This window comes from Saccopteryx bilineata, chromosome 6, assembly GCF_036850765.1.
Source record: "Saccopteryx bilineata isolate mSacBil1 chromosome 6, mSacBil1_pri_phased_curated, whole genome shotgun sequence".
NCBI classification, from domain to species: Eukaryota; Metazoa; Chordata; class Mammalia; order Chiroptera; family Emballonuridae; genus Saccopteryx; species Saccopteryx bilineata.
In genome coordinates this window covers 208,231,588-208,258,164 of record NC_089495.1, presented here as the reverse complement: position 1 = coordinate 208,258,164, position 26,577 = coordinate 208,231,588, and the positions used below count along the sequence as shown (strand labels likewise).

Here is a 26,577-nt window from a genome sequence, read left to right as displayed (position 1 = left end):
GTCTGTCTGCAGCCTGAGGACCCCAGCTGCCCCCATTCCTTATACTTCTTTATTCTTTTTTTTTTTTTTCGTTTTGTATTTTTCTGAAGCTGGAAACGGGGAGAGACAGTCAGACAGTCTCCCGCATGCGCCCGACCAGGATCCACCCAGCACGCCCACCAGGGGGCGAAGCTCTGCCCACCAGGGGGCTATGCTCTGCTCCTCTGGGGCATCGCTCTGTTGCGACCAGAGCCACTCTAGCGCCTGGGGCAGAGGCCAAAGAGCCATCCCCAGCGCCTGGGCCATCCTTGCTCCAGTGGAGCCTTGGCTGCGGGAGGGGAAGAGAGAGACAGAGAGGAAGGAGACGGGGAGGGGTGGAGAAGCAGATGGGCGCCTCTCCTGTGTGCCTTGGCCGAGAATCGAACCCTGGACTCCCACACGCCAGGCCAACGCTCTACCACTGAGCCAATCGGCCAGGACTCCTTATATTTCTTAACTGAAAGCCTGTTTTATAAAACGAGGGTTTTGCTCCACCTCGCCACAAACTCTCGGAGCTCCGTCATTGAGAAGTCGGCCAGGCTGACCATAAAACACCTGGCCCGGGTTTAGTCGTGTCTCTAAGTGACCGATGCGTGCGAATGGGCAGAAGGAGTCAGGGACACCCGGCACCCCGCCCCAGCTGGCAAAGGAGCATTAGGCAGGTGGACAGGACAGATGGACGGACGGTACTGACCACTCTGCTTGGACTGCGGCAGGCCGCCAGGAAGAGCCCGAGGACCCGCCCCCGGGGAGGCGGCCCTGGCCGGCCGGGAACCTCTGTCCCTGATCGCAGGTGTTTCCCCTCCGCCCCAGCCCTCACAGGCAGCCCTTCGTCCTCTTTGGGAGCCATTCCACGCGAGAAAACCTGAACGCCAGCAGCTTCAACTTCCCCTCGGAGGGGCACCTGGTCCGCAACACGGGGCCCAGCGGGAGCTTCGCCAAGCATGCGGTGAGTGGCTGGGCGGCCCGGTGCTCCCAGGTTTCCTCGTCCGGTAGGGAGGCGGGGAGCCAGCCCAGAGGAGCCTCCTCCAGTCCGTGTGCTGATCCCAGCCTGGCCGGGAAGCTGTGTTGCGGTGGAAAGATGTGACGAGGAACTGCTTTTTCTGCACGAATGCTAGCTGTTCTTTGAAAGCATCGTATCTGATTGCTAAATATTTGCAGGAAAAGGGTTTAAAAAAAAAAAAAAAGACTTTTGCAAACCAAACTCTTGCAGTTGTAAGAACAGTATCATCAAGTGGAATAAGAATCTTGAGCTGACGTGGAAAGAGACAGTCATTCCAAGCCTAAGTTTGTTCCATTTCAAGACAGAAACCTTGGGGATCCCTGTCCTTTTACTGAGGGTGCCGGGGAGAAGATTTTTTTGCATTCGTTGGTACATTGTCCACTACGTTCTTTTAAAGAAAACATTACCAGGGGTCCCCAAACTTTTTACACCACAGGGGGCCAGTTCACTGTTCCTCAGACCGTTGGAGGGCCGCCACATACAGTGCTCCTCTCACTGACCACCAGTGAAAGAGGTGCCCCTTCCGGAAGTGCGGCGGGGGCCGGATAAATGGCCTCGGGCCTACTTGCAGCTCACAGGCTGTAGTTTGGGGATGCCTGCAAGTGAGAGACTCGAATGATTACAAGTCTCTGCGATTTTAAGTATTCTCAGAATGTTTCTGACAATCAAGAAAGCTGGGAAGTAGGCACGATTATATTTAAATCTGGATTTGGAGAACGTGAGACCCGATTCTCTTGTACCAAGACTGTAGCTGTCTCCAACCCAGTGGTGGAGTGGGGTGGGGCTCCGTGAATGGATGTGTGGGTCAGGATCTTGCTGCTTGGGGGGGGGGGGGGGAGCGTGCAGACTGTCCGTCTAAGGAGGAGCTCTTACGGAAACCCAGAGAGACGAATACGGGGCACCAGAGGAATGGGTAACCCCCGGCAACGGCGGCTGCAGAAAACACTGAATGCAGCCCAGCTCCCTCTCTGGTCGTCGTACAACCTGACATTAAAGCCTGTTTACCTCTGTCTCTCTGACCACATCCCTGGCTTTCAACAAAAAATTACACGTCCTGCTAAAAGGCAAGAAAAAAAACACAGTCCGAAGGGTTAGGGCTGCAACCGTCAGAGCCAGACACAGATACAGTGTTTTGGAATTTTGAGTAACGTTACGAGTCCTAGTGGAAAAAGGAGACAGCGGGTTGAGAACAGACGGTCAGGGGAGCAGGGAGGTGGGAGAGGCTGAGGAAGAGCGGGAGGAAGTGCCAGAGACCAGACGCACGGTGACCGGTGACCGGTGACCGGGCGGAAGACCGCTCTGGACAGGCCCGTCGAGAACTGGCCGTGCTGCGCCCGCTCGCCGTGGCGAACGGGGTGTGCATCAGAACCAGCTCTTACCTCAAACCTCCGCCTTCTCTGTTGGCCAAGCGCCTCGCTGTGAAGGTTCTGGACTGACTCTTTTTTTTTTTTTTGTATTTTTCCGAAGTTGTAAACGGGGAGGCAGTCAGACAGACTCCCACATGCGCCCAACCGGGATCGACCTGGCATGCCCACCAGGGGGCGATTCTCTGCCCATCTGGGGCATGGCTCTGCCGCAATCAGAGCCTGAGGCAGAGGCCACAGAGCCGTCCTCAGCACCCGGGCCAACTTTGCTCCAATGGAGCCTTGGCTGGGGGAGGGGAAGAGAGAGACAGAGAGGAAGGAGAGGGGGAGGGGTGGAGAAGCAGATGGGCGCTTCTCCTGTGTGCCCTGGCCAAGAATCAAACCCGGGACTCCTGCACACCAGGCCGACGCTCTACCACTGAGCCAACCAGCCAGGGCTTGGACTGACTCTTAACGCAGTCAGAAACCCCAGCCCTTTTTTCTCTTCTTGTCCGGCTCTGTTGTGAGTTCATCAGCCTCGCGGGCTGAGTGCCCAGCCGCAACCTCACAACACAGCCGGGGTTAAAAATAAACCCGCGTGCGCACACGTTAACCATCGGAGGAACAGCTATTAAAGGTGGTCTGCCCCCCCCCCCCGTCCCACCTAACCCCTGTGCCTTTAAAAAAAATAATAAAATCAGCTGTGAAAGTAAAACTGATTTCCGTTCACTGACACGCGTCGTGTTTCTCTAGTGTCATGTCCCCCCAGGTCCCTTCTCCCTCTTCACTGTTGCTCTTTGCTGACACCCAGGTGGTCCAGTGCGTCTCACCGAAGGGACCCCTTGCTTGTTCCAGAACTTACTTCTTTGGAGCTACTCACGTTCCTTACCTGGGTAAGTCCCTGCACACCATCTTCTCACCAACCTAATGCACAGTTCGCTCCTCCCTGATCTGGAAGCGGGTTCATGACTACCTGTTTTGCCGGAAGAGCTCACGGTGCCCAGGCTGTGGGCCTCCAAACTCCCCGGCCGCCGCTGGGAGGCTGGTGTGCTCCCCGCCTCTCTCACAGAATGCGTTTCAGGAGCAGAAACCACGGGCTCAGCACGTATCCTGTCTCACCAGGTGTGAGACTGCGTGCTCAGCGTCACCGGGGAGGCGGGGACGCGTACGTCCCAGTTGGAGGTAGCAGGCGGTCTGGGTGCATCGGGAGTCTGGGTGACTCGGCCAGGCGCCCGCCAGCTCTCCTTGTGGGGGAAGTGAGGAGGGGCCACGCTGGAAGGGTTCCCAGGAGCAAGGGCTCCTTGCTGTGGGCCTGCAGCGAGGCTGCCTGGGGCTGCCCATCTTGCTGGGGCTGCCGGAAGCTGCAGGCACCCTGGGAGACACTAAAAAGAACCTCTAGAGGCCCTGGCTGGTTGGCTCAGTGGTAGAGCATTGGCCCGGCATGTGGAAGTCCCGGGTTCAATTTCCGGCCAGGGCACATAGGAGAGGCGCCCATCTGCTTCTCCACCCCTCCCCCTCTCCTTCCTCTCTGTCTCTCTCTTCCCCTCCCGCAGCCAAGGCTCCATTGGAGCAAAGTTGGCCCGAGCGCTGAGGATGGCTCCATGGCCTCTGCCCCAGGCACTAGAATGGCTCTGGTTACAACAGAGCAACGCCCCAGATGGGCAGAGCATCGCCCCCTGGTGGGCATGCCGGGTCTGTCTCTGCCTCCTCGCTTCTCACTTCAGAAAAATACAAAAAGAGAGAGAGAGAGAGAGAACCTGTAGAACGAGTGAGGCTCCCAGCTCTGCACCACGGGGCGTCAGAGACCAGGTTTTCTCCTGGACGCTGTTAACCTGAGCCAGGAAAACGCTGAAAGAGGCGTCGCTTTCAGCCGGATCACTAAGGAAGCTTGAGAGAGGCAGAACAGCCGCTTCCTTATACCACCGGGTGTAAACATTAAAATAAAGGCAAAAACGTTCCTGAGCGCGAGGTTCTGTGCTCCCGGGGTGTGGTGGCCGTGCGGAGCGCGTCAGCGTCAGCGTCACGGGGGGAGGCCCCGAGGAGACGGCAAAGCTCGGGTCCGCTGTCGTCGGTGCTCGTACGATATTTCACTTAAAGGGGGGGGAAACGCAGTCAGCCCTTGACTCCCCCGCTCCCCCCGCGAGGTGGGCACAGCCCCCGGGGTCTCCCACACACCCCCCATTCTTACTCGGTCCTCTCTCCCCAGGCGAAGACAGGCTGCCCAAGAAGACCGGGCAAATGTAAGTCCTCATTTCTGCTTTCTGTTCCCTTTCTCAAAAGCTGAGCTCCTGAGAGGTTGAGCCGTCCGGTCGACCTCCGACCTCCGACCTCCGTCAGAGATCGGCGGCGGGGAGGGCCTGTGCTTCATGAGGGCGGGGGGGGGGGGGCGCTGGGCAGTGTCATCCCAGGAGGCTCCAGCCGGCCTGTGCCTGTCAGCCGGGCCTCCGTCCGTCTGGGCTGGAGACCCTGGCCACGTGGTCACCTGCCCCTCCCTGCAGAACTCGGAAACGTCCCTGCGTTGACGTGGCGTGACTCCTCTTCACGCGTCCCCTGCATCGCGCATTCTTCCTTTTTTTTTGGTGGGGGGGGGGGCTCGCCTAAAAGAAAGCATCCTGAAACCCACTGGGGAGAATCTGTGAATGAAGCCCCTCTGGTCCGAGACGCGTTTACCGTGGTTCTGACGCTCGGACTTAACGGAACAGACCTGGGGTCTGCACTCGGGCGGAGCAGCCTCAGGAGGGTCCTCCTCGTGTTGACTTCTGCCCCCCCCCCACGGAGAGCAGGAAATCAAAAGCAGGAAGTGGACTCCTGTGTTCTTGTGTCCATCTGCTTGGGCCGCCGTAGCGAAGGACCACAGAGTGGGTGGCCTGAGCAGCCAGACTTGATGTTGTCCCAGTTCCGGAGGCTGGAGGTCCAAGGTCAAGGGGCCAGCCAGCGGGGCTGGTTTCCGACGAGGCTGGTCTCCCCGAGTTGCGGACCACGACCTTCCCCCTCTGTCGTTCCATAGCCTGTCCCCTCTGCTCGTACCGAGAACCAGGTCTCTGCCGTCTCTTCCTCTCGGAAGGTAGTGTGGTCACACACTACAAGAAAATCTGGAAGGTGGAGAACAGAAAATAAGCTCTTCCAGAATCCTTTCCCTCTGGCAGGACACGATAGTATCCTAGGAGTCTCTTGGCGCGTAGCCCTCTGGGCCTTTTGTTTTTTAATCGCACATAGAGGCTGCGTAGCTGTAGTTCTAGCGCGTGTGCGGTTTTTGTGTGTTTTCTCACCGGGTCCGCCAGCCCCCACGTTCAGCTGGGTGGGTGGGTCTGTGCGGCCCTGCTTTGTGTATCTGCTTCTGTGCCAGCTGCACGGAGCCACACTCAGCCCTGGGCCCTCGTCCTGGACCCTGAGACATGTCCACTAACCCGAGTCCATCGGTGGCCAGCCTCAGGGGCTGGTATTGAGGCTGCTTGGGCCCTTCCCTTGTCATGGGTCCCAGACCTCCCGTTCTGGCTGTGTAACCAGCCAGTGGCCAGGTGGCTTTGTCTTGAGCTCTCTCTTGTCCGAGGGCCTGTACAGGAGAAGGCCAGACCCGGGGAGGCCTGACCAGGGTTGGTACTGGGTGGTGTTTGAGTCAAGTTCGGGTGGGGAGGGAGGAAAGCCGTCCATATATAGCTATGGGGTTGGCCTCCATCAAGCCTCGTCCTTGGCGTCGAAGCGTGGAGGGTTCTGGTTTGACCTGGAAGCGGCCAGGCCCATGGGCAGCGTCCCTGCCGGACCCCTTCCAGCCAGGATATGACCCTCTGCCATCTCCTGGCCAGCGGTCTTCAGGATATGTTGGCCCTTGGAACAGCTGTCACTTTGTTCTGTGTGCTTTTTCCGTCCGTTTTTCTTCTACGCAACTCGGACCCCTTCCCCGCAGCGTGGGGGGGGGGGGAGCCCCAGAGGAGACGGGCCATGTGGGGTCGAGGTGGCCCCAGGTTAAGTGCAGGCCTGAGGCTGAGTCCGCCGGTGGCCTCTGTGGCCTTGGACAACCCGTTCCGCCTCGTAAGGCCCTGCTCGCCTCTTCTGTGAGGTGAGAGGGTTGGACAGCTCATCTCTGCGTTCATGCCTTCTCTCCGACTCCTGTGCCCTCGTGGACCTGTTTCAGGACTCGGGCGTCAGAGCAGGCGCGCCCTTGAGCCCTGGCTGGGCCGCTCAGCCGGTTCGAGCGTCGTCCCCATACACCAGGGTTGCAGGTTCCATCCCCGCTCAGGGCACGCTCTAGAATCCACCTGTCAGTGCATAAACGGGTGGAACAACAAATTGATCTCTCTCTCTCTCTCCCCCTCTCTCCCCCCCTCCCTTCCTTGCTCTCTAAAATCAGGTTTTTTTAAAAATTTAATGAATAAAATGTGAAAAAAACAACAAAAATTAGACAGCCACAGGTGAGGCGTCTCTGCCAGCCACCTCCCTTTCCCTCGGGGCCTCGTGGATGGGCCTCTTCCCTCTCTCGTCCTCCCGATGACATTCTGGGTCTCCCTCCCCTAACGCGGTGTCCCTCAGCCGAGGGCAGGTGTCCCATCCGCTCTCCCCAGCCCCCCACCCCCACCCTGCCGCCCTTGAGCTGTGTCTGGAGAAGGATCCGCCCCAAAATGCTGAGAACGGACAAACCAACCCGAAAAAGGCAGCCAGACTTCAATTTTCTAGGGACCCTGGTGGCAGTCCCAGCCTGGCAGAGAAGAAAACCTTCTTTTAATGACTTTGGGGAAGTGAGAAGTCTGAGAACAAGAGCCGGGCTGGGGAGAGGGTGCTCGGGAGGGGAGTGCTTCCCCCAGTGTCCCCCCCCCCCCGAAGCATTCTCTAGTCTCCAGCTCAGGGAGCGGCGTAGCCAGCGGTCTGCGGCTGTGCATTGGGATCGAAGTGGGTCCCGTCTTCTCCCTCCCGAGAGTCATCGCTTTTGCCCCCTGAGGTCCCCAACCCCGAGGGTCCCGTAGCAGCCTGCCCCGAGCAGTCCTGGGGAGAGGGCGGGAAGGCGTGGGGCGGGTGGTCCCTGGAGACGCAGCACGGCCGTATCACTCCGCAGACGGTTCAGGGACCTGGGGTGACTCGCTGCCTCCGCACGGGCAGGGCTGGGGGGGGCGGGGGGACGCCGTGTCGGTTTCCTCTGCCGGATTAGACGGGGAAGGCCGGTCTTTCGAGCGGTGTTAGGAAAGAGCTGGCTTTCCTTACCATGATTTCACAGAGAAAAATGTGAATTCGATGGAGCCACATGGCTTTTAAAAAAAGGTTTAGAAGTCAGCGGGTTCCGTTTTTCCCCCCTTCCACCCGGGTTGAAAACCCAGCCCCTCCGGGAATGACATTTTTGGTGCACGCAGCTTTCGACGAAGCCTTGTAATGCTGTAGTTAACCCGTATTTTTTGTTTGTTTGTTTGTTTTTAAAAGTAGGCTCTTGGCCCAGGTCTATGCTGCTGCTGTTAAAGCTGTCCTGGCTGGCATTGCATGTTACGCTAAAACCTCCAGTCTAACGAAGGTAATTTCGATGCTGCGTTTTCCTCTCCTGAGACGTTGTTGGAATGTGAAGCTCCCGGTCCGTCTGGGTGGGGTGGTGGTTTTTCTGTCCTGCGCCCGGACACTTTGTGTAACACCCAGTTTTGTGTGCGCCTGGGCCTCCGTCCTCCGTGGAGCTGGTGCCGGCATAGACGCTTCCAAAGCGCTGAGCTTGTGCCAAGCCTTGCGACCAGGCCGCCCTCCCTCGTGAGTGCCAGCCAGCCAGCACTTCCCTGTGGATACCCTGGCTGTGTGCAGAAAGTCATTCTATAGCCTATCATCTTCCTTAATGGTTTTTTTTTTTTTTTAAGGCTGGTAAAAGTCGAAACCTATATAGTTAAACTGTTTCTACTGGGAATCGAATCAAAAGTTGGGAAGTTTGTTTTGAGCCACGTTAGTTTGATTTCCTGTAGTTCAGTGTTTAGAAAAAAACAAAAACCACAGATGAGGAGAAGAACCTGAGTGCCTCTGACACGCCCCTGTGTTCTCGCCCTCTGACCGATCGCCCTCCTTCTGTTTTGCGGTCAACCTGCCCCGCTGAGTTGGATCCCTCTATCTGACCCAGTAAGGAGAGGAGAAGAATCAGCAATGCCAGTAGGACCTTTCCCGAAGGAAGCCATTTGACCTTGGAAAGGTTGTGTATGACGTAGCTAGCTGGCTAGCAGAGACACCGTAGCGTAGTCACCAGCTCCTCGCCGTGTCCCCTCCTCAGCCTGAGTCCCCGGTGCCAGCGGACCCTGGTCCTCACACCTTTGGCTCTTACCTGGTCCTTGGTAACTAACTCACTCCAGGTGCTTGAATGAGATTCTGAGCACCGGGCATAATCTGTGAGGGCAGCAGTCCCTCCCCCAGGGCCAGGGAAACGGGGAGCAAGAAAAGCACATTTCCAGACCTCGCCGCCATGGCCCCGTCCCCCGCGGGGTACCGCTCACGGCGAGGTCAGGTTCCAGGGCCCACGCGCCTGAGTGACATGCTTCCCGTGCACCCTGCTGAGCAGAGCGGGCACCGGCTCCCCTGAGCGTGAAGGCGTTTCCTCCGCAATCTACTGACCTGCATGCAAAGAGGTCCCGCAGGGGAGGGCGCGGTGTGCTCCCGGTGTGCGCACCGCCCTGCTGTGAAAGCTCATGGTCCCCGGTTTGTTGTTGGTTTTATTTAGGCCAAGGAGGTCGCCGAGCAGACCGTGGGCTCCGAGCTGGACTCCTTTGACTTGGCGCAGTTTAAGGCAGCCCTATGGTAAGCGATCGATGGCTGGTATTTTCTGTGAGGAGTTTGGGGGGGATGGGGGTTAATGTCTGTTTTGTAAAAGACTCTTTGGTCCCTTTATAGTCGATAGCCCACGTCCCCCGTGAGAAACGATCCAATAAAATGAATCGAAACGCAAGGAGGAGAATCATTCGTGATCAGGGCCCTGAGAGGCCAGGGAGCCAGGCGGGGAGGAGCTATGTGGGAAAGCCGTGTCCTGACACCGGGCCGGGGGGGGGGGGGGGGGGGGGGGGGGGGGAGGGGTGCGGGGGGGGGCAGGTCGATTCTGGAGCCACTGGACCCATGACACACCTAGCTCAGGGGTCAGAAAGGTGCAGCCAGGGACCTGAGCGGCGAGGTGTGTTTGGTCGGGGGGCCCTGGGCACCTGACGACAGTCGCTGCTTCAGAGGGGCGTGCCCTGGGCTTGATCGGCCTCTCGGATGGGGATGGGGGAGCCCAGTGCCTGGCTGGGTCTCGGGGTCCCGGCGCTGGGACTTGGCGTGCTCCTCCGGGGCACGGCACCGTGGACCTCCCTGGGGTCCGGCCCACTTCGCCCGCCGTCCCACAGGAGGACCGCCCGGGTGCACTCCTAACAGAGGAGTCGGGAGTCCCTGTGCGTGTCGGGGGGTTTCTTGAAGGGCAGTTCTGTTCTGTGCCCCGCGGGCCTCTGCTCCGTGCCCCGCGGGCCTCTGCTCCGTGCCCCACAGGGCCTCTGCTCCGTGCCCCGCGGGCCTCTGCTCCGTGCCCCGCGGGTCTCTGCTCCGTGCCCCGCGGGCCTCTGCTCCGTGCCCCACAGGGTCTCTGCTCCGTGCCCCGCGGGCCTCTGCTCCGTGCCCTGCGGGCCTCTGCTCCGTGCCCCACAGGGTCTCACGTCTGCGGCCCTGGGCGGTGAGAAGCAGCGTTTAGAGAGAAGTCAGTCAGGGGTCCGACGAGAAGAACTGCTCTGCATCTCTAGGACCGCAGGAAAGGGCCCAGGCTCTTTGGAGCAGGGCTTTAGGCTTGCTTCTGGTCCGCTTTCCTCGGGGTCCTCTGGGTCTTGGGACTCCGGCCCTGAGAGGGAGGGCAGAGAGGAAGCCGGCTCCCTTACAGCCTTGCACTGGCCTGGACTGTCTTCCCGGTGACCTGAGCTTGAGGAAGCTCCTTTGCTTCTCAGCTGTGTGACCCTGGACGAGAGAGAGCTCCCTGGGCCTCTGTTTCCTCGCCTTCCCACCTTGTAGGGTTCTCAGACATGTGATGTCAGCTGCTGTCCCCGCAGGGTCATCTCTGTTCCCACCCACGAGGCTGACGGTCATTCCAGGCAGTGGGAGGGGCCCTCCAGGGCCGCCCCTCCCCCCACAGCCCACCCCTCCCTCCACAAGGTCACATCACTGAGTCCACTCTCGAACTGCATTAGGTTAGCAAATCATCTCCCAAGAAGAGCAGGGGACCTGGCCTCTGCTCAGACCCCAAGCAGGGACGGCGCTCGACCCAAAAGTGGTGAGGGAACAGGATGGAGACAGTTCGTCCGGCTGTGGGGCGGGGGGCCAGGCCCGTAGAGGGTCACTCTCCCGGTCTGTCACTTAGTCCCCGCCTGCTCTGGCCAGGACGGCCCTGAGAACCTGCCCAGAGGCCGGGCCACGACCGACCGGAGCGGGGTTCTGGCCCCGCACTTGGCAGGTGTGCCGCGAGGGCCTGCACAGGCGCACAGCGGTGGCACCGGCAGGTGTGTGGGCCGGGCGCCAGTGTGGGGTCAGCAGGAGCCGGCTGACTTTGCTGTCCTTTGTTCTGTGTCTGCAGCTCCAAGGTGGCTTTTCACATCCACGCCGTGAATAATCAGGGAAGGTGAGTGTACATTCCGTGCGTGTCCTCGTCGGGCAGGTCTCTGAAGCAGAAAGAGAGGAGGAGGCCGCCTGGCAGCTGCTGAGATGGGTCTCCTCCCGGCTCCACCCTCGGGCCTGGGGCCGGCGTGGTCAGCTGAGACCTGCGCCCCGAGTGCTCCCTGCCGGAACCCTGGGGGGCGGAGGTGGGGCAGGCCCAGCGCCCTGCGGGTGGCCCACGTTCCGACTGCATCTGTCTGTGTAGCCCAGCGTTTTGAAAGTCAGGGAGGAACCCAGGTCTGGGGGCCACTGCCCAGCTGGGAGGAAAGAGCGTTGGAAGTGTAACGGCCGCCTCCCCCCTCCCCCCTCCCGCCTCCCCCCTCCCCCTCCCCCCTCCCCTCTCTCCCCTCTCCCCTCTCCTAGAGTCGTGCCCCTGGACAGCGAAGGTGGCCTGTGCTTTGTGAAGACGGTAAGCAGGGCTCTCCCAGGCGGGCAGGCGGGGCGCAGCCCGTGGAGGGGTGCCCGCACGCACGGGGTGAGGCAGGATGGGCCGCCCAGCCCTTCCCCGGGGACGGTGGCCAGTCCTCCGCACGGCGCCCGCTGCCACAGGGGTGAGGGGGTGCCTTCTGCAGGTGCCCGGACGGGCTGTGCCAGTCCTCCCACCACGTCTGCACTCCCATGCCTCGATTCCCTTGGGCCCAGAGCCGTGGCAGGGGGCTAGAGAGAGACCCCCCTCCTCCTAGGGTTAGGAAGGCTTCCTCCAGCTGGCCGAGGCTGCTCTGACCTCCCAGGGAATTGTGAGCTGAGGACGAGCCCGGCTCAGCACAGACCAGCGAGCTCTCGGGAGTCTAAGTGTGCCGAGGCCTGTGCTGGTGCCCCGAGCAGGGGTCTGTGCCAGTGAGCAAGACTGACCCTCCAGGGAAGGGGGCAGTCGGAACCGAGCTGGGGCACACTGGCTGGCAGAGGGAGCGGGTGTGCACGGGAGGCCACCGTGGCCTGGGGGGGCCCGAGGGTCTAGACCGGCTGCTCCCAGCCACAGGCTGAGTCCTCCACTTACCCCAGGGCATCTGGCGTGAAGAAGAGTGGCCAGCGATGGCCGTGAGCATGGTGGCCGTCCGGCCACGATCCTGGTCGCAGGATCTGTGAGCAGAAGTTATACTTTGCGTCTGTTTTGCGGCCCCTGCCTGAGCCTTAATCGCCGTGAGCTCTTGGTCACTGGGAGCGAGGTGGGCTGCTGTGGATGGCGTGATGTACACGCAGCCCGCCCCCATCACCGGTGCAAAGGCAGTGGTGCCCGTTTGTACAGCGTGCCCACGCCCTGTGTCTGTCAGTCAACCCCTTGTGTCGACGTTCTTGTAGAACTGAGACTTTTTCACGATGTCACCAAGAAAGATGGATTTGTTGTTTCACTTATTTATGCATTCATTGCTTGATTCTTTTTTTTTTAATTTTTATTTATTCGTTTTAGAGAGAGAGAGAGACAGGAACATCGATCTGTTCTTGTGTGTGCCCTGACCAGGGACACACACACTCCTGTTCTCTCTAAAATCAGTTTATTACAAGAGTAATTATTAAAAGTAACAATCACCTGATCGGTGGTGGCGCAGTGGATCGGGCATTGATCTGGAATGCTGAGGTTGCCGGTTCAAGGCCCTGGGCTTGCTCGGTCAAGGCACATATGGGAGTTGATGCTTCCTGTTCCAACCCCTTCTCTCTCTCTCTCTCCTCTAAAAATGAATAAATAAATAAAAATAAAAAATAAAATAAAAGTAACAATCCAATAAAAAAATTAAAATGACTGCAGGGAAGCCTGTGTTATCCCGAAGTCACCTCAGGATCACTTGAGGTTTCCCTAGAATCTCTCCAGTTTTCTTTTGAAGTGTACCCGAAAGCAGTAGTCTGTGGTTCGTCTCCTGTGGGTCTCCTCTCTCCGGCGGTCCAGACTCACGGCTGGTCTCGCCCTGTCTTCTGACCTGATCCAGGCTTGCATGGCCGTCTACGACATTCCTGACCTGCTGGGGGGAAGCGGGTGCTTAGGATCTGTGGTCTTCTCAGAGTCGTTCCTGACCTCACAGATCCTGGTGAAAGAAAAGGGTAAGTGCGTGTGACCTCTGGGAAGCCGAGCTTGAGCCTTCTTTTATTTTATTTTGTTAGTTTTGCCAAATAAACCGTAAAGACCAGCCATAAACTGGTGAAAATACTAGAATATTTATGGTAAACAAAAGGGCATCTATCCTGATTTATAAAACGCTCTTATGAATTAAGAGGAAAAAGACAACCTACCCAGCGGTTGACGGGCGGAGAGGAGGAACAGGGAAGTTCACAAACGTGGAAAACAAAACAGTTCAATAATACGGAGCGTATGTATTCCGCTCACAGAAAGTAGGGGATATTTCATCGCTTCATACTCGTCTTTGAAATAGCCCCCCGTTTCTGTGAGTAGGATACTGTATTATCTCCACACGGACATACACGTAGGAACACGTACAGCCGTACCGGCAGTCAAGAACAAACGATTTGAGGCAATGATTAGGTTAACTTTCTTACCCCGTTATGTTGACAAAAAATTCTGCAGCATGATAGTGTCTGCTGCTGGTGGGATGAGCCTGCTGATGTCTTTGTTGGGTTTCTAATAGGTACACAGCGATACTGCCTTGATAAAAAAAAATTAAAAATAGAGGTAAAAAGGACTAATTCCCAGAGTTCTTTACTTAAACGTGTTTTACAATCTGTTGTAAAACATAACAGAGTTAAAATCACCTGGAGGAACCGTGCTGTAGGCTCCATGTCCCCTGATGAGGAAGTTCCCATTTCCTGAGGGCGTCAGGTTCTATGCTAATAAGAGAAGGTCCCACCCACCCCCCATCCTGAGAAGGGGGGGGCTAGGACCTGCCTGGGGGGCTCAGGTGGCCGGCAGTAACCTGCACGTCTGTGCTCCTCCTGCAGATGGCACTGTGAACACGGACACCAGCTCCATCGTGCTGACAGCCGGAGTCCCCAGATTCTGCTCCTGGCTGGTTAGTGTCACTTGTCAGGTGAAGGGGGGTGTGTCAGTGGGGACAGAGCAGGCAGGGCACTTGAGAAAGAGCCTTCTCCCTGGTCCCTGCTGGGTTTTCAGATCCTGAACCAGCCCGCCACCCAGGAATGGAAGTTTTTATCCCAGCTGTTTCTTTTTTTTTTTTTTTGTATTTTTCTGAAATTGGAAACATGGAGGCATTCAGACAGACTCCCGCATGCACCCCAACGGGATCCACCCGGCATGCCCACCAGGGGGCGATGCTCTGCCCATCTGGGACACCGCTCTGTGGCAACCAGGGCCATTCTAGCACCTGAGGCAGAGGCCACGGAGCCATCCTCAGTGCCCAGGCCAACTTTGCTCCAATGGAGCCTCAGCTGCGTGAGGGGAAGAGAGAGACAGAGAGGAAAGAGAGGGGGAGGGGTGGAGAAGCAGATGGGCGCCTCTCCTGTGTGCCCTGGCCGGGAATCGAACCCGGGACTCCTGCACGCCAGGCTGACGCTCCACCACTGAGCCAACCGGCCAGGGCCCCCAGCTGTTTCTTTGTACAAACTGCACCTAGCTCGTTTAACTCTCAGAATCTTGGAAAAGGTTTGAAAGAAAGGAACTGAGTGCCTGACCAGGTGGTGGCGCAGTGGATAGAGCATCGGACTGGGATGCGGAAGGACCCAGGTTCGAGACCCCGAGGTCGCCAGCTTGAGTGCGGGCTCATCTGGCATGAGCAAAGAGCTCACCAGCTTGGACCCAAGGTCGCTGGCTCCAGCAGGGGGTTACTTGGTCTGCTGAAGGCCCATGGTCAAGGCACATGTGAGAAAGCAATCAATGAACAACTAAGAAGTCGCAACGCGCAAAGAGAAACTGATGATTGATGCTTCTCATCTCTCTCCATTCCTGTCTGTCTGTCCCTGTCTATCTCTGCCTCTGTAAAAAAAAAAAAAAAAAGAAAAAAAGAAAGGAACTGAGTGGCCTGACCTGTGGTGGCGCTGTGGGTCAAGCGTCGGCCTGGAAAGCTGAGGTTGCCGGTTTGAAACCCCAGGCTTGCCCCGTCAAAGCACATATGAGAAGCAGCCACTACAGATTGATGCTGCCCCTCCTCCCCCCTTTCTCTCTCTCTAAAATCAATAAATAAGATCTTAAAAAAGGGAGGGAGGGAGGGGAGGGGCGAGGAGGGGAGGGGAGGAACTGAGTTATCTGTTAAATTTGGGAAAGAAAGAAATGAACGCCCCCATGTTACAGATAAGGGGACTGAGGCTTAGAAACAGACCCGCCTGCCCAGGGTCACACGCAGATAGTGAGGGGTGGCTGACGTGGCCTCCTCCTGTGGTCGGAGCGGTCGTGCTGCGTTTGTACAGTGGCGTCTGCCTGTGGGACGGTCCCGTTCTCATCGGCGGGACTCGGTCTGACCCTCGGGGGCCCTGGCACACAGGACGGAGGACAGCAGTGAGCCTGGCCGTGACCTGAGTCCCCGTCTCAGAAGCTCCTCCTGCTCTGTCTCCGCAGTGCTGACGCCGGGAGGGAAGGGCAGGAGCTGCCCTCAGCCGGCCCGGGTTTAAAGGAGGACGCACTCAGCGTATCTTAACATGTTCTCTGTCCTTCATCCCTAGTAATACTCACTTTGCCCCAAATTGAAGTGTAAGTGGAGGTGACATGTCCTCTCCACACGTCACAGGCTCGTTTTTTTTTTAGGGGGGGGTAGTGTGTGTGACAGACAGAGGCAGAGAGAAGGGACAGACAGACAGGAAGGGAGAGAGATGAGAAGCATCAATTCTTTGTTGTGGCATAAATTGCTTTCTCATCTGTGCCTTGACCCATGAGCTACAGCAGAGCGAGTGACCCCTTGCTCAAGCCAGCGACCTTTGGGCTCAAGCCAGTGACCATGGTGTCACGTCTCTAATCCCACACTCAAGCCAGTGACCCCACACTCAAGCTGGTGAGCCTGTGCTCAAGCCAGCAACCTCAGGGTTTCTAACCTGGGTCCTCTGCATCCCAATCCAACGCTTTCTCTCCGCACCACCGCCGGGTCAGGCCCTCACAGGCTCGTTTAGCTTGAACCTCGGGTCCCAGCGAGGGAGCCCCGTGGCCTTGGGCTCTGAGCCGTGGTGACCAGCAGCCGGTTCCGCCAGCTGTCGAGGCCCAAGAGACGGGATTTGGTGGAAGGACTGCCCAGCCAGTCTCCTGGAAATATCCAAACCCGGGGGTGGCGTGGGAGGGTGGGGGTCGCCCGGCAGAGCTCGCCCTGGGAGGGTGGGAGGGTTGGGGTCGCCCGGCAGAGCTCGCCCTGGGAGGGTGGGAGGGTGGGGGTCGCCCGGCAGAGCTCGCCCTGGGAGGGTGGGAGGGTGGGAGGGTGGGGGTCGCCCGGCAGAGCTCGCCCTGGGAGGGTGGGAGGGTGGGGGTCGCCCGGCAGAGCTCGCCCTGGGAGGGTGGGAGGGTGGGGGTCGCCCGGCAGAGCTCGCCCTGGGAGGGTGGGAGGGTGGGGGTCGCCCGGCAGAGCTCGCCCTGGGAGGGTGGGAGGGTGGGAGGGTGGGGGTCGCCCGGCAGAGCTTGCCCTGGGAGGGTGGGGGTCGCCCGGCAGAGCTCGCCCTGGGAGGGTGGGAGGGTGGGGGTCGCCCGGCAGAGCTCGCCCTGGGAGGGTGGGAGGGTGGGAGGGTGGGAGGGTGGGGGTCGCCCGGCAGAGCTCGCCCTGGGAGGGTGGGAGGGTGGGAGGATGGGGGTCGCCCTGGGAGGGTGGGAGGGTGGGGGTCGCCCGGCAGAGCTCGCCCTGGGAGGGTGGGGGTCGCCCTGGGAGGGTGGGGGGGTGGGGGTCGCCTTGGGAGGGTGGGGGGGTGGGGGTCGCCCGGCAGAGCTCGCCCTGGGAGGGTGGGGGTCGCCCTGGGAGGGTGGGAGGGTGGGGGTCGCCCTGGGAGGGTGGGGGGGTGGGAGGGTGGCAACCAGAAGTCTGCTCCTTTGGTCGCAGGTGGAGGACAGCGAAGTGAAACTGTCTGAGAAAGCCCAGCACGCCGTGAAGGTAGGTAGCCTTCTCATTCTTGCTGTCAGCATCGAATCAGCAGGAAGTGCGAATGGTTTACAGAGGACAATTTAAAAAGTCTCCTTTTAGGGCGAATCCCAAGGATCTGTATGTACCACTTGGTCTCAGTTCCTGTTTGCATTCTCCCCGCCCCAGCAGAGCTCTAGAAAGCTCCGTTTTGGGGACACGCGGTTAGAAGGATTTCCCACCACCCCATCCCCCCGGTACTATTAAAAGCAGCTCTCAGGCTGGCCCAGACGGACAGAGCCCAGAGGTCAGCAAAGCCTTGGGCCAAGCAGCGTTGCCGGCCTCGGTGCCTGAATGCAAGGAGGACCCTGCCAGGGTCCTCCCCAGCACAAGTGACAGGACCCCCAGGGACGTGACAGAGATCCAGGCAGTGCCACAAAGCTGGTGGAAGAAGTTGGGACTGTGTGAGAAGCTGGGGCTGACTCAGAAGCCTTTGTGGACAAGACTCGCGCATGAGTTTGACTCTGGATGTTGATACTGTGACTCACCTGCTCTGTGTGTGTGTGTGTTTGTTTTAAAGGGGGATGAGGGCGTCCTGGGAGCTTTCCTCACCGGAGGAGAAGGGGCCTACCTCTATTCCGGCGGTCTGCAGTCCTGGCCCGAAGAAGGTGAGCTCTTCCGGGTCCCTCTGTGGCAGGTGTGATGAATAATCCACGTGATATTTGAAAAGACTTGTCGGGGTAGAAGTGTTTTCTTACGGCGTTTCTCCTTTGACCCACCCATGTGGGGATGAGGAAACTTGCGCTGGGAAGGGCTGGCCCCAGACCTGCCCCTGTCCTCTCGATGTGTGCGGGCTGAGGATTGCGCTCAGAACGAGCTGGGGCAGCAGCACGTCCAGAAATAGGATCTGTGGGCGGAAACAAAACCTGGGTGGGTTTTCTATTGTTGTGTTAACACATCACCGCAAATTTAACAGCTTGAAACAACACACGTGTATGATGTCACAGTTCTAAAGGTCAGGAGCGGGAGCACACTGGGCTGGGTTCACGTTTAGGGTCTCATAAGGCGTCGGCCAGACTGGGCCCATACCCAGAGGCTCTGGGGAAGAACCAGGTAACTGGTGGAGCCCAGTTCCTTTGGGTTGTAGGACTGAGGTTCCGCTCTGCTGTTGGCTGTGAGCCAGGACCCCTCGTGGCTCCTCCTCCCTGTGGTCCTCGCCCTCTGACGCCCTGCGTCTGAGCAGCAGAGAACCTCCCTTGTGTTGTCCAATCTCTCTCAGACTTTCAGCTCTCTGAATTCCCCCCCCCGCTGCCAGGCGGAGACAACTCTCCGTACAAGGGGCTCCCGTGACCAGAGGAGGCTCGCTCAGGTCATCTCCCTTGTGCCCAGGAGTAACGTCAGGAGCGAAGGTTGTGGGAGCCGTCTCAGATTCCTCCTTTACCGCAGTCTACCCTCTGACCCGCCACGATTCGTGCCTCTGCCACGTGCAAAACACAATCACCCTTTCTAAGGCCTCATCGGTCATGGTGACAATTCAAAGCTCTAACCCTCTTCAGCTCAAAAGTCTAAAAATCTCACCATCGAGGTCATCTAACTCAGCTATAGATGACACTCTGTAGCGTGTGATTCACTGAGAACCTCTCCTGCCCACAATGCCTCCCCACCTGTGGACTTGCGAAACTGAGGCGACAAGTCACTGTCCTGGCCGAGTGGCTCAGTGGGCAGGGCATCGTCCCGGGTGCCGAGGTCACGGGTTTGACCCCAGTCGGGGCATGTGTGAGAAGCAAACACTGAGTGCAACAACTAAGTGGCACAGCGAGTTGATGCTCCTCTCCCTCTCTTTCTCCCTTCCTCCTTCACCCTCTCTCTCTCTCTCAAATCAGTGGGAAAATTTACGAGAGACAAGTTCATGCCCCAGCGTAGAACAGTTACAGACGTTCCCGTTCACGAAGGGGGAGGGTTGAAGATAAAACGGGGTCACTGGCTCAGGGCAGCTTTGAGATCACTCTGGCAGACTCCCGTTCCTTGGTTAATTCCAGGGCCCGGGAACAGCCCTCGGGGCTCCTGGTTCCGCCCTCTAAACTCTAGTTTTGCCCTCTGGCCTAGTGGCTGGATGTCTGTCATCCTGCCTTTCCCACAGAGGCTGCACTTTGTAGCTGAGCAGGAGCTAGGAGAATGCCGGGGTCTGACTGTCTCACTTCACACTCTCTCCGTTCCTTCCAGCCCAAGTCAGCAGTGTTTCTGCTCGTATGAAACGCTCGAGAGCCGCGTCGGTCTGGCACGGAGTTCCTGGGGAAACCAAAGTGCTCCTGTTTGGTTTCCTCAGCATAACATTTTTTTTTTTAAGTAACTGAGAAGCAGGGAGGCGGGGAGGTAGAGACAGACTCCCACATGTGCCCCGACCGGGATCCACCCGGCATGCCCTCTCCTGGGTGATGTTCTGCCCGTCTGGGGCCGCTGCCCTGTTGCTTGGCAACTGAGCTATTTCAGTGCCTGAAGCAAGGCCATGGAGCCATCCTCAGAGCCCAGGGCTAACCTGCTTAAACTATTTGAGTCATGACTGCAGGAGGGGGAGAAAGAGAGAGAGAGAGAAGCAAGAGGGGGAAGGGTGGAGAAGCAGATGGGCGCTTCTCCTGTGTGCCCTGACCGGGAATCGAACCAGGGACATCCACATGCCATGCCGACGCTTGACTGCTGAGCCAACCGGGCAGGGCCAGAATAACATTTCTTAGTGAGTTCTGTTCTTTCCCTGTCAGGTATAGCCATTTTGTGGAGGAAGAGTTGTGTCTTCTTCCACAAGTTTTCGGCCTCCACTACGCAAACCCCTTTCTGTGAAATTTGTTCTTGAGAGTAGTAATTCTGTCCGGTGGCCGTTTCCCCCTGGTTCTCAGATCGCTGGGGCTGGGTCCACTCCCCTGTTCACATAGACGACAGAGCGTAGGAGCTCTGGTGCCCACCTGGTGCTGGGCGGGGGGTAAGGAGCTGCGTTTGTCCCTGTGCCTGCACCCCTCCGCCCGAGCCCGGCGCGCCTGCACCCCTCCGCCCGAGCCCGGCGCGCCTGCACCCCTCCGCCCGAGCCCGGCGCGCCTGCACCCCTCCGCCCGAGCCCCGCGCGCCTGCACCCCTCCGCCCGAGCCCGGCGCGCCTGCACCCCTCCGCCCGAGCCCGGCGCGCCTGCACCCCTCCGCCCGAGCCCCGCGCGCCTGCACCCCTCCGCCCGAGCCCGGCGCGCCTGCACCCCTCCGCCCGAGCCCGGCGCGCCTGCACCCCTCCGCCCGAGCCCGGCGCGCCTGCACCCCTCCGCCCGAGCCCCGCGCGCCTGCACCCCTCCGCCCGAGCCCCGCGCGCCTGCACCCCTCCGCCCGAGCCCGGCGCGCCTGCACCCCTCCGCCCGAGCCCGGCGCGCCTGCACCCCTCCGCCCGAGCCCGGCGCGCCTGCACCCCTCCGCCCGAGCCCCGCGCGCCTGCACCCCTCCGCCCGAGCCCCGCGCGCCTGCACCCCTCCGCCCGAGCCCCCTGCACCCCTCCGCCCGAGCCCGGCGCGCCTGCACCCCTCCGCCCGAGCCCCGCGCGCCTGCACCCCTCCGCCCGAGCCCGGCGCGCCTGCACCCCTCCGCCCGAGCCCGGCGCGCCTGCACCCCTCCGCCCGAGCCCGGCGCGCCTGCACCCCTCCGCCCGAGCCCCGCGCGCCTGCACCCCTCCGCCCGAGCCCCGCGCGCCTGCACCCCTCCGCCCGAGCCCCGCGCGCCTGCACCCCTCCGCCCGAGCCCGGCGCGCCTGCACTCCTCCGCCCGAGCCCGGCGCCCCTGTGGGCGGCAGGGAGCGTGGGCAGCGCCACCGCCCTCGGGGCCGGACGTGGGGTGTCCTGGCGGCAGGTGGCAGGCATGGCACAGAGGTGTTTGCACTTTGCCCGAGACGAGCCAATTAGAATATTTAGCGAGGATGTTTGCCTTCTCAGCAAAGTGCCGTGCGACACAGATAACCTTACGTCGTGTTGTGTTGTCCAGCAAGGTCCAGTGTGTCCCCGGGTCCCCCTGCGAGTCAAGGGCACAGCCAGGGACTTCCGGAGCCTGGCTCGTCCCGCTTTCAAGAGCGTCGAGTTTTCTGACTCGCTCCGTTCCTGACGGGAATGCGGTTTAGATGAGGAGGTGGTTCCCTGAGGAGGAGAACTCGGCAGGAGCGGAGCGCGTAGACGGGCTCCGTGTGTTAAGCATGTCACCATGCTGAGGTTCAGGGCGGCGGCGTGGGGCCTGAGGTTTGTCGCGGTCGGCGGCTGAGTTAAGGAAGGACAGCGGGTTTGTCCAGCAGCGAGTGGCCCTGGGCTCACTTCTGACAGACTTCGGGTTGGAGGCGCCAGGCGGCGGGCGGGGGGCCCGGGGTCTGGAGGGGTGCCGACCCCGGCAGGAGGCGGGGGGGGGGGGGGGCGTTTCTGTCCCCCGACACCGGTTGCCGTTCTTTTCTCTGTGAACAGCAGATGCAGTCCCCTTGCGGCGGCATCGGTGAGGCCGTGGTGTTCAGAGAGTGCCGCAGGCCTCGGCGGGGCCCCCGGGGAGCCGGTGGGCGGGTTGGGAGAAAGCGGACAGACCGCTGGGCGGCCCTGTGGGCGCGTTGAGGCCGAGGAAGCAGAGCAGGCCCGCGGGCAGACGAGCCACACGAGGGCTTCGGAGAGCGCGGGAGGGAAGGGAAGCGGGGCCGGGAGAACCGAGGGGCCCGGGACAGAGGCTCGGCGTCGGGCAAACCCGCCTAGGGTACCGGACTCCCCCGCCAAGCAGTTCTGCGACTTTGGGGGGTAAATCCGCCTGAACTTAAGTTTCCCCATCAGTCCTGGAAGGAGAATTCTTCCTCGTCGTCGTGGGCCTGACCCGAGGGATGTGGTCACGACGTGTGGGCGGGGCCAGCGTGTGGTCACGACGTGTGGGCGGGGCCAGCTTCTGCCGAAGCGGGAGGCAGGGCGCCTGGGAACCTGTGGCGCAGCGGACGTCCGAGCCTTTCCCGTGTGTCCCCCCGGGAGACGCCGGCCGTGGGGGTGGCCCCGCCCCGCCCCATCCACGGCCACTCGCTCGTTCTTCCTGAGTCTCACGCACAGATGGGGTCTGACCCCCGCCTCCCTCTGAGCGCTGCCCCGGACCATAGGCGGTTCCTGCCCCGACGTGCCCTGGCACCGTGAGGAGGGCGGACACTGGACGCTGGCCAGCAGGGCCCGGCCCCCCAGCTCTGACCAGCTTCGTTTCTTCCAGGGAAAGTGTGTTTCTTCTCCGCCGGCCTGCTGTTTTCCCACTGCCGTCACGGGAACATCCTCGTTGCCAAGGACCATGTGACCTCCGTCTCGTTCTACGACGGGGTAGGTGTTTCACCTCCTGGTCCACGGCCGTGGTGTTCTGAAAGAGGCCCCTCTGACGGAGAAACCAAGTAACCTTCCCTGTCCTCTCGCCCCTCCCCCGCGGCACAGGACGTCAGGGTTCAGCCCTGCCTTCCAGGCGGGCGGGCAAGGCGAGCATGGCGGGGCCTACCCTCTCTCGGGGCTCTGAGTGTTGTCTTGCTGCTCCAGAAAGAGCTTAGCCAGAAAGGGCTTCGGGTCAGGAGGGCCAGCAGCCACCTGTGGGCAATTAGCTCTCTCAAAGAGCATCAGAAAGTAGGTTGGAGAAGCCTGACCGGGCGGTGGCGCAGTGGCTAGAGTGTCAGACTGGGATGCAGAGGACCCAGGTTTGAGACCCCGAGGTCGCCAGCTTGAGCACAGGCTCACCAGCTTGAGCGTGGGATCATAGACAGGACCCCATGGCCACTGGCTTGAGCCCAAGGTCACTGGCTGGATCAAGGGGTCACTCACTCTGCTGTAGCCCCCCCACCCCACCCCCCATCAAGGCACAAGTGAGAGCAATCAATGAACAACTAAGGTGCTGCAATGAAGACCTGACGCTTCTCATCTCTCTCTCCCTTCCTGCCTGTCTGTCCCTCTCCCTGTCTCTTTCTGTGTCTCTGTCACAAATAATAATAATAATAATAGAGAAAGTAGGCTGAGGAAGGTCTCTAACGGCCCGAACAGACGGCCTCCTGCCCAGGCACACAGAGCTCGCCCACTTAAAACCTGCAGAGAAGCGGCTTCCTGTGACACTGAGGGGGCTTCACTCACCCACTCGCCTGGGAAAGAGTTACAGCTGAGGCAGAGAGGAAGACACGGGGCTACCGTCCCCACAAGGACTTAGCCTACCCCTGATGCGCTCAGACTTAACCCCCAGCTGCGTGGAGGAAGTTCCACCCCAGGGCTATCCTTGACCTTCACCGGTCTGCATCCACACTCCCCCTCGGCCTTCGGGGACAGAGGCAGTCACGAGTTTCCTCCAGCCGGTACCCCCTGGCCAGAGCACAGTGTCTCTCTCAATGTGACGCTCAGCCTCAACATCAAACCCAGCCTGTTTGGGAGCCAGGACAGGGAGGCTGGGTGAGGCGGTTTCGTCAGATGGTCAGAAAATGAAGGCTGTGAGCAGTTCTTGAAAGAATCCTTTCCCCCCCGCGTAGAGCCTCGAAGGCTATTCATAAAGGCAGGCGGACCAATGACACTGAGTGAGTGGCAGCCCAGACGAAAGCTCTGATGTCAGGAAGGGGTCCCCCAACGTCAGAGGGGAAGGCTGGTCCTTCAGGCGCTGGGGTGACATATTGGCTGATTTGGGGAGAAAATAGAGTCTCCATATCAAAATCAAAACAACCTTCCAATACATGAAAATGTAAATATCTTTAAATTTTGCAAATAGAAACAAGAACATAAAAATGAATCTTGATTAAACTTCTGGGGAGAGGAAGACTTTTCTAGCTTAGAAACTTTTTTAGATACAGGAAACTCTAAAGGAAAAGTCTGTCAAATGTAGCCACCTAACGGATTTTTTAAAATTTTTGCTGCTAAGTTTATTGAAGTATACCTTAAATACAATTCACTGTATCTATTTAAAGTTTTCACAGAGCTGTCACTCGTGACACCGCCGTCAAAATTAAGGTACAGAAGACTTTCAGGTTTTGGCCGGGTAGCTCAGTTGATTAGAACGCCATCCTGATTTGCCAACATTGCAGGTTTGATGCCTGGTCGGGGCACATGCAAGAATCAGGCAATGAATGCATAAATAAGTGGAACAAGAAATCGATCTCTCTCTTTCTTTTTTTCTCTCTCTTTCTCTCTCTAAAATCCATAAATTAGAAATTTTAAAGAAAAGACACAAAAGACTTTCATCATCCCCCAAAAGGTTCCTAACGCCCTTTCGCAGTTCATCCCTTCCTCTGCTTCTGGCCCCGGGCAGCCGCTGGTCAGCTCTGTCCATCGCCACGGTCCATCGCCATGGTCCATCGCCACGGCGCTGTCACTGTAGATTAGTTTGCATTTTCTGAAGTCTTGTGTAAATGGATGTTATACATTCTGTACCCTGGACATGCAGGACATTGAAATTGGACCCTTACCTGATGCTATATACAAAAAATTAACTCAAAATGGAACACGGGTCTGAACATAAGACGACAACGATTAAACGCTCAGAAGAAAAGTCAGGAGTAAAGTCCTTGTGACCTTGGATTAAGCAGTGATTTCTTGGGCACAATGCCAAAAAGCACAGACAACAAAAGAAAAAATACATAAATTAGACTTCATCAAACTAAAAACTGGCCCTGGCCTGTGGGCTCAGCAGTAGAGAACTACTACTTCAGCCTGCGGTGTAGAAGTCCCGGGTTCAATTCCTAGTCAGCATGTACAGGAGAAACGCCCATCTGCTTCTCTACTCCTCCCTCTCTTCTCTCTCTCCCTCTCTCTATCTCTCTCTTTCCCTCCTGCAGCCATGGCTCGGTTGGAGCAAGTTGGCCCGGGCACTGAGGATGGTTCCATGGCCTCTGCCCCAGGCTCTAAAATAGCTTGGTTGCTGAGCAATGGCCCAATACGGGTAGAGCATCACCCCTAGTGGGCATTCTGGGTGGATCCCAGCTGGGTGCATGCAGGAGTCTGTCTCTCTGCCTCCCCGCTTCTCACGTAAGAAAGGAAAGAAAAAAAAAGCTAAAAACTGTGCCTCGAGGGTCGCTATCAAGAAAGTGAAGCCCACCCACCGACTGGGAGAAAGTGTAAATCTGATGGAGGATTAATACGCTAGAAAGAACTGTAAGATGACATGTTTAGGAAAAGCCCTCGTGCTCCCCGTGCCGTGTGTGGCTCGGTACCGGAAAGCACGCCTGCGATCGGAGCCCAGTAAACACGTCCTGTGGAGATGGTTGCGCTGAGGCCCGGCACGGCACGGCAGTCCATGGCGGGCGCCACACGGGCGGCTCTGCTCGCTGACGCTTCCTCCCGTTCTCCTAGGACTCCACCAGTGTTGTCGCCGCCCTGGTGGTCAACTTCAGGAGTTCCCTGCTTCCGCACCTGCCGGTCCATTGCCATGGCTCCAGCAATTTCCTGATGATTGCCCTTTTCCCCAAATCCAAGATCTACCAGGCGTTTTACTCGGAGGTAACCAGTCATCCCTCGGCAAAACCACTCCTGTCTCTCCCCGGTGGTGTAGGCGCCGAGGCAGCAGCGTCTCAGGGTGACGGTGAGGTGATGGGGGGGGCTGCCGCTGATCCCTTTGGGTCCCAGGGTGACGTCGCTGTCGCCGTGGAGAGGTGAGAACCTGAGGGAACTTCTAAAAAACAAAACCTTCTCTGTCCCTTTACACCTGGATTAGACTCACTCTCCCTCTGGCTGCGGGGTGGCGCTGTTGGGCCCTGCCTCCTGGGTCAGAGCTCCCCACTGCACCCCGGTCCGCGGCCCCTGCCCTCGTGAAGGGTTCCCCCTGGCGGGCTGCGTGGTCCAGGCACTCGGCACAGGCGGTGTGAGCGAGGGAGCTCCCTGGGGATTGTGCTACCCACTTGGTACCCAGCGGTAGGCGAAGTCAGACAGGTGCCCAGCCTTGTGACAGGTGGCAATGCTGGGCAAGGTGGGACAGCAGCAGCCGGGGAGAGGACAGTGTCTTTCCCGTGGGACAGACGCGCAGGGCGTGCAAGAGGCCAGAGCTGGCCTCAGCTGCCGGCGGCGTCTCGGGCCGGTCCGTGTCCCTTTTCCGCCGGCTGGTCCTCTGCCTCTGTGAGCTCGTCCTCTGGACCAGGAACACGGAGGCAGCCCTTCCGGGGCCCCTCAGCCATCCCTCTGCCTCCAGACGGGAGTTGGCTTGACCACTCCTTCCGTCTGGCCCCATCGCCCCCCTTCTGCCAGAACGCGTTACCCAACACCGTCTCCCGTGAGGGCCCCGAAGGAGCAGAATCCCTGGGAGAGAAATCCTAGTTTTGAAAAATACAGAACAGAATTGCTTCGGGCCTCTGTTTTTGAAACAGACTTGTTTTGTTATGATGATTGGTCTCTGCACCAGCCTCCGCAGTCCCAGCAACGGTCAGCTTCCCCTGTGGGTCCCGTCTCCTGTGGCTAAAGTGTCCTCTGCTCACATTCTGTTTTGTCTAGGTCTTCTCCGTCTGGCAGCGGCCACGGGCTAACTCAGGGCTGTCCTTAAAAGTGATCCAGGAGGACGGGTTGTCAGCGGAACAAAGGAGACTGTGAGTGGCCGCCCTCGGTGTTTACGCCTGCTGCCCTGGGCCGCGCCTGCCCGCTTCTTCTTTGCGGGGCGGCTCATGTTACATAACATGTAACACGGAGGATCTTGGCTTCTGAAAGGGTCATTTC

General features: G+C 59.1%; 1 protein-coding gene and 1 long non-coding RNA gene across 3 annotated transcripts in view; one reads left to right on the top strand and one right to left on the bottom strand.

Annotated features, from left to right (window-relative positions):
* The window catches only part of DNAAF9 (dynein axonemal assembly factor 9), a 95,464-nt gene that overhangs the window by 36,627 nt on the left and 32,260 nt on the right, over nucleotides 1-26,577 (top strand). The window contains exons 10-23 of one of the 2 annotated variants that reach the window (XM_066237076.1): nucleotides 832-967; nucleotides 3,176-3,257; nucleotides 4,571-4,604; nucleotides 7,774-7,858; nucleotides 9,032-9,108; nucleotides 10,895-10,939; nucleotides 11,338-11,383; nucleotides 12,897-13,008; nucleotides 13,861-13,931; nucleotides 16,884-16,934; nucleotides 17,482-17,569; nucleotides 22,139-22,242; nucleotides 25,228-25,374; nucleotides 26,359-26,450. In XM_066237076.1, coding sequence (XP_066093173.1) covers nucleotides 832-967; nucleotides 3,176-3,257; nucleotides 4,571-4,604; nucleotides 7,774-7,858; nucleotides 9,032-9,108; nucleotides 10,895-10,939; nucleotides 11,338-11,383; nucleotides 12,897-13,008; nucleotides 13,861-13,931; nucleotides 16,884-16,934; nucleotides 17,482-17,569; nucleotides 22,139-22,242; nucleotides 25,228-25,374; nucleotides 26,359-26,450 — 1,170 coding nt within the window. Of the gene's footprint in view, nucleotides 1-831; nucleotides 968-3,175; nucleotides 3,258-4,570; nucleotides 4,605-7,770; nucleotides 7,859-9,031; nucleotides 9,109-10,894; nucleotides 10,940-11,337; nucleotides 11,384-12,896; nucleotides 13,009-13,860; nucleotides 13,932-16,883; nucleotides 16,935-17,481; nucleotides 17,570-22,138; nucleotides 22,243-25,227; nucleotides 25,375-26,358; nucleotides 26,451-26,577 lie in introns of both variants that reach the window. The other variant, XM_066237074.1, reaches the window with a different exon arrangement.
* LOC136309073 (uncharacterized) lies at nucleotides 12,215-13,846 on the bottom strand. The gene is made up of 4 exons (XR_010726218.1): nucleotides 13,675-13,846; nucleotides 13,462-13,567; nucleotides 12,800-12,926; nucleotides 12,215-12,641 (listed from the first exon to the last, which is right to left on the bottom strand). It is a non-coding gene; the product is annotated as an uncharacterized lncRNA (long non-coding RNA).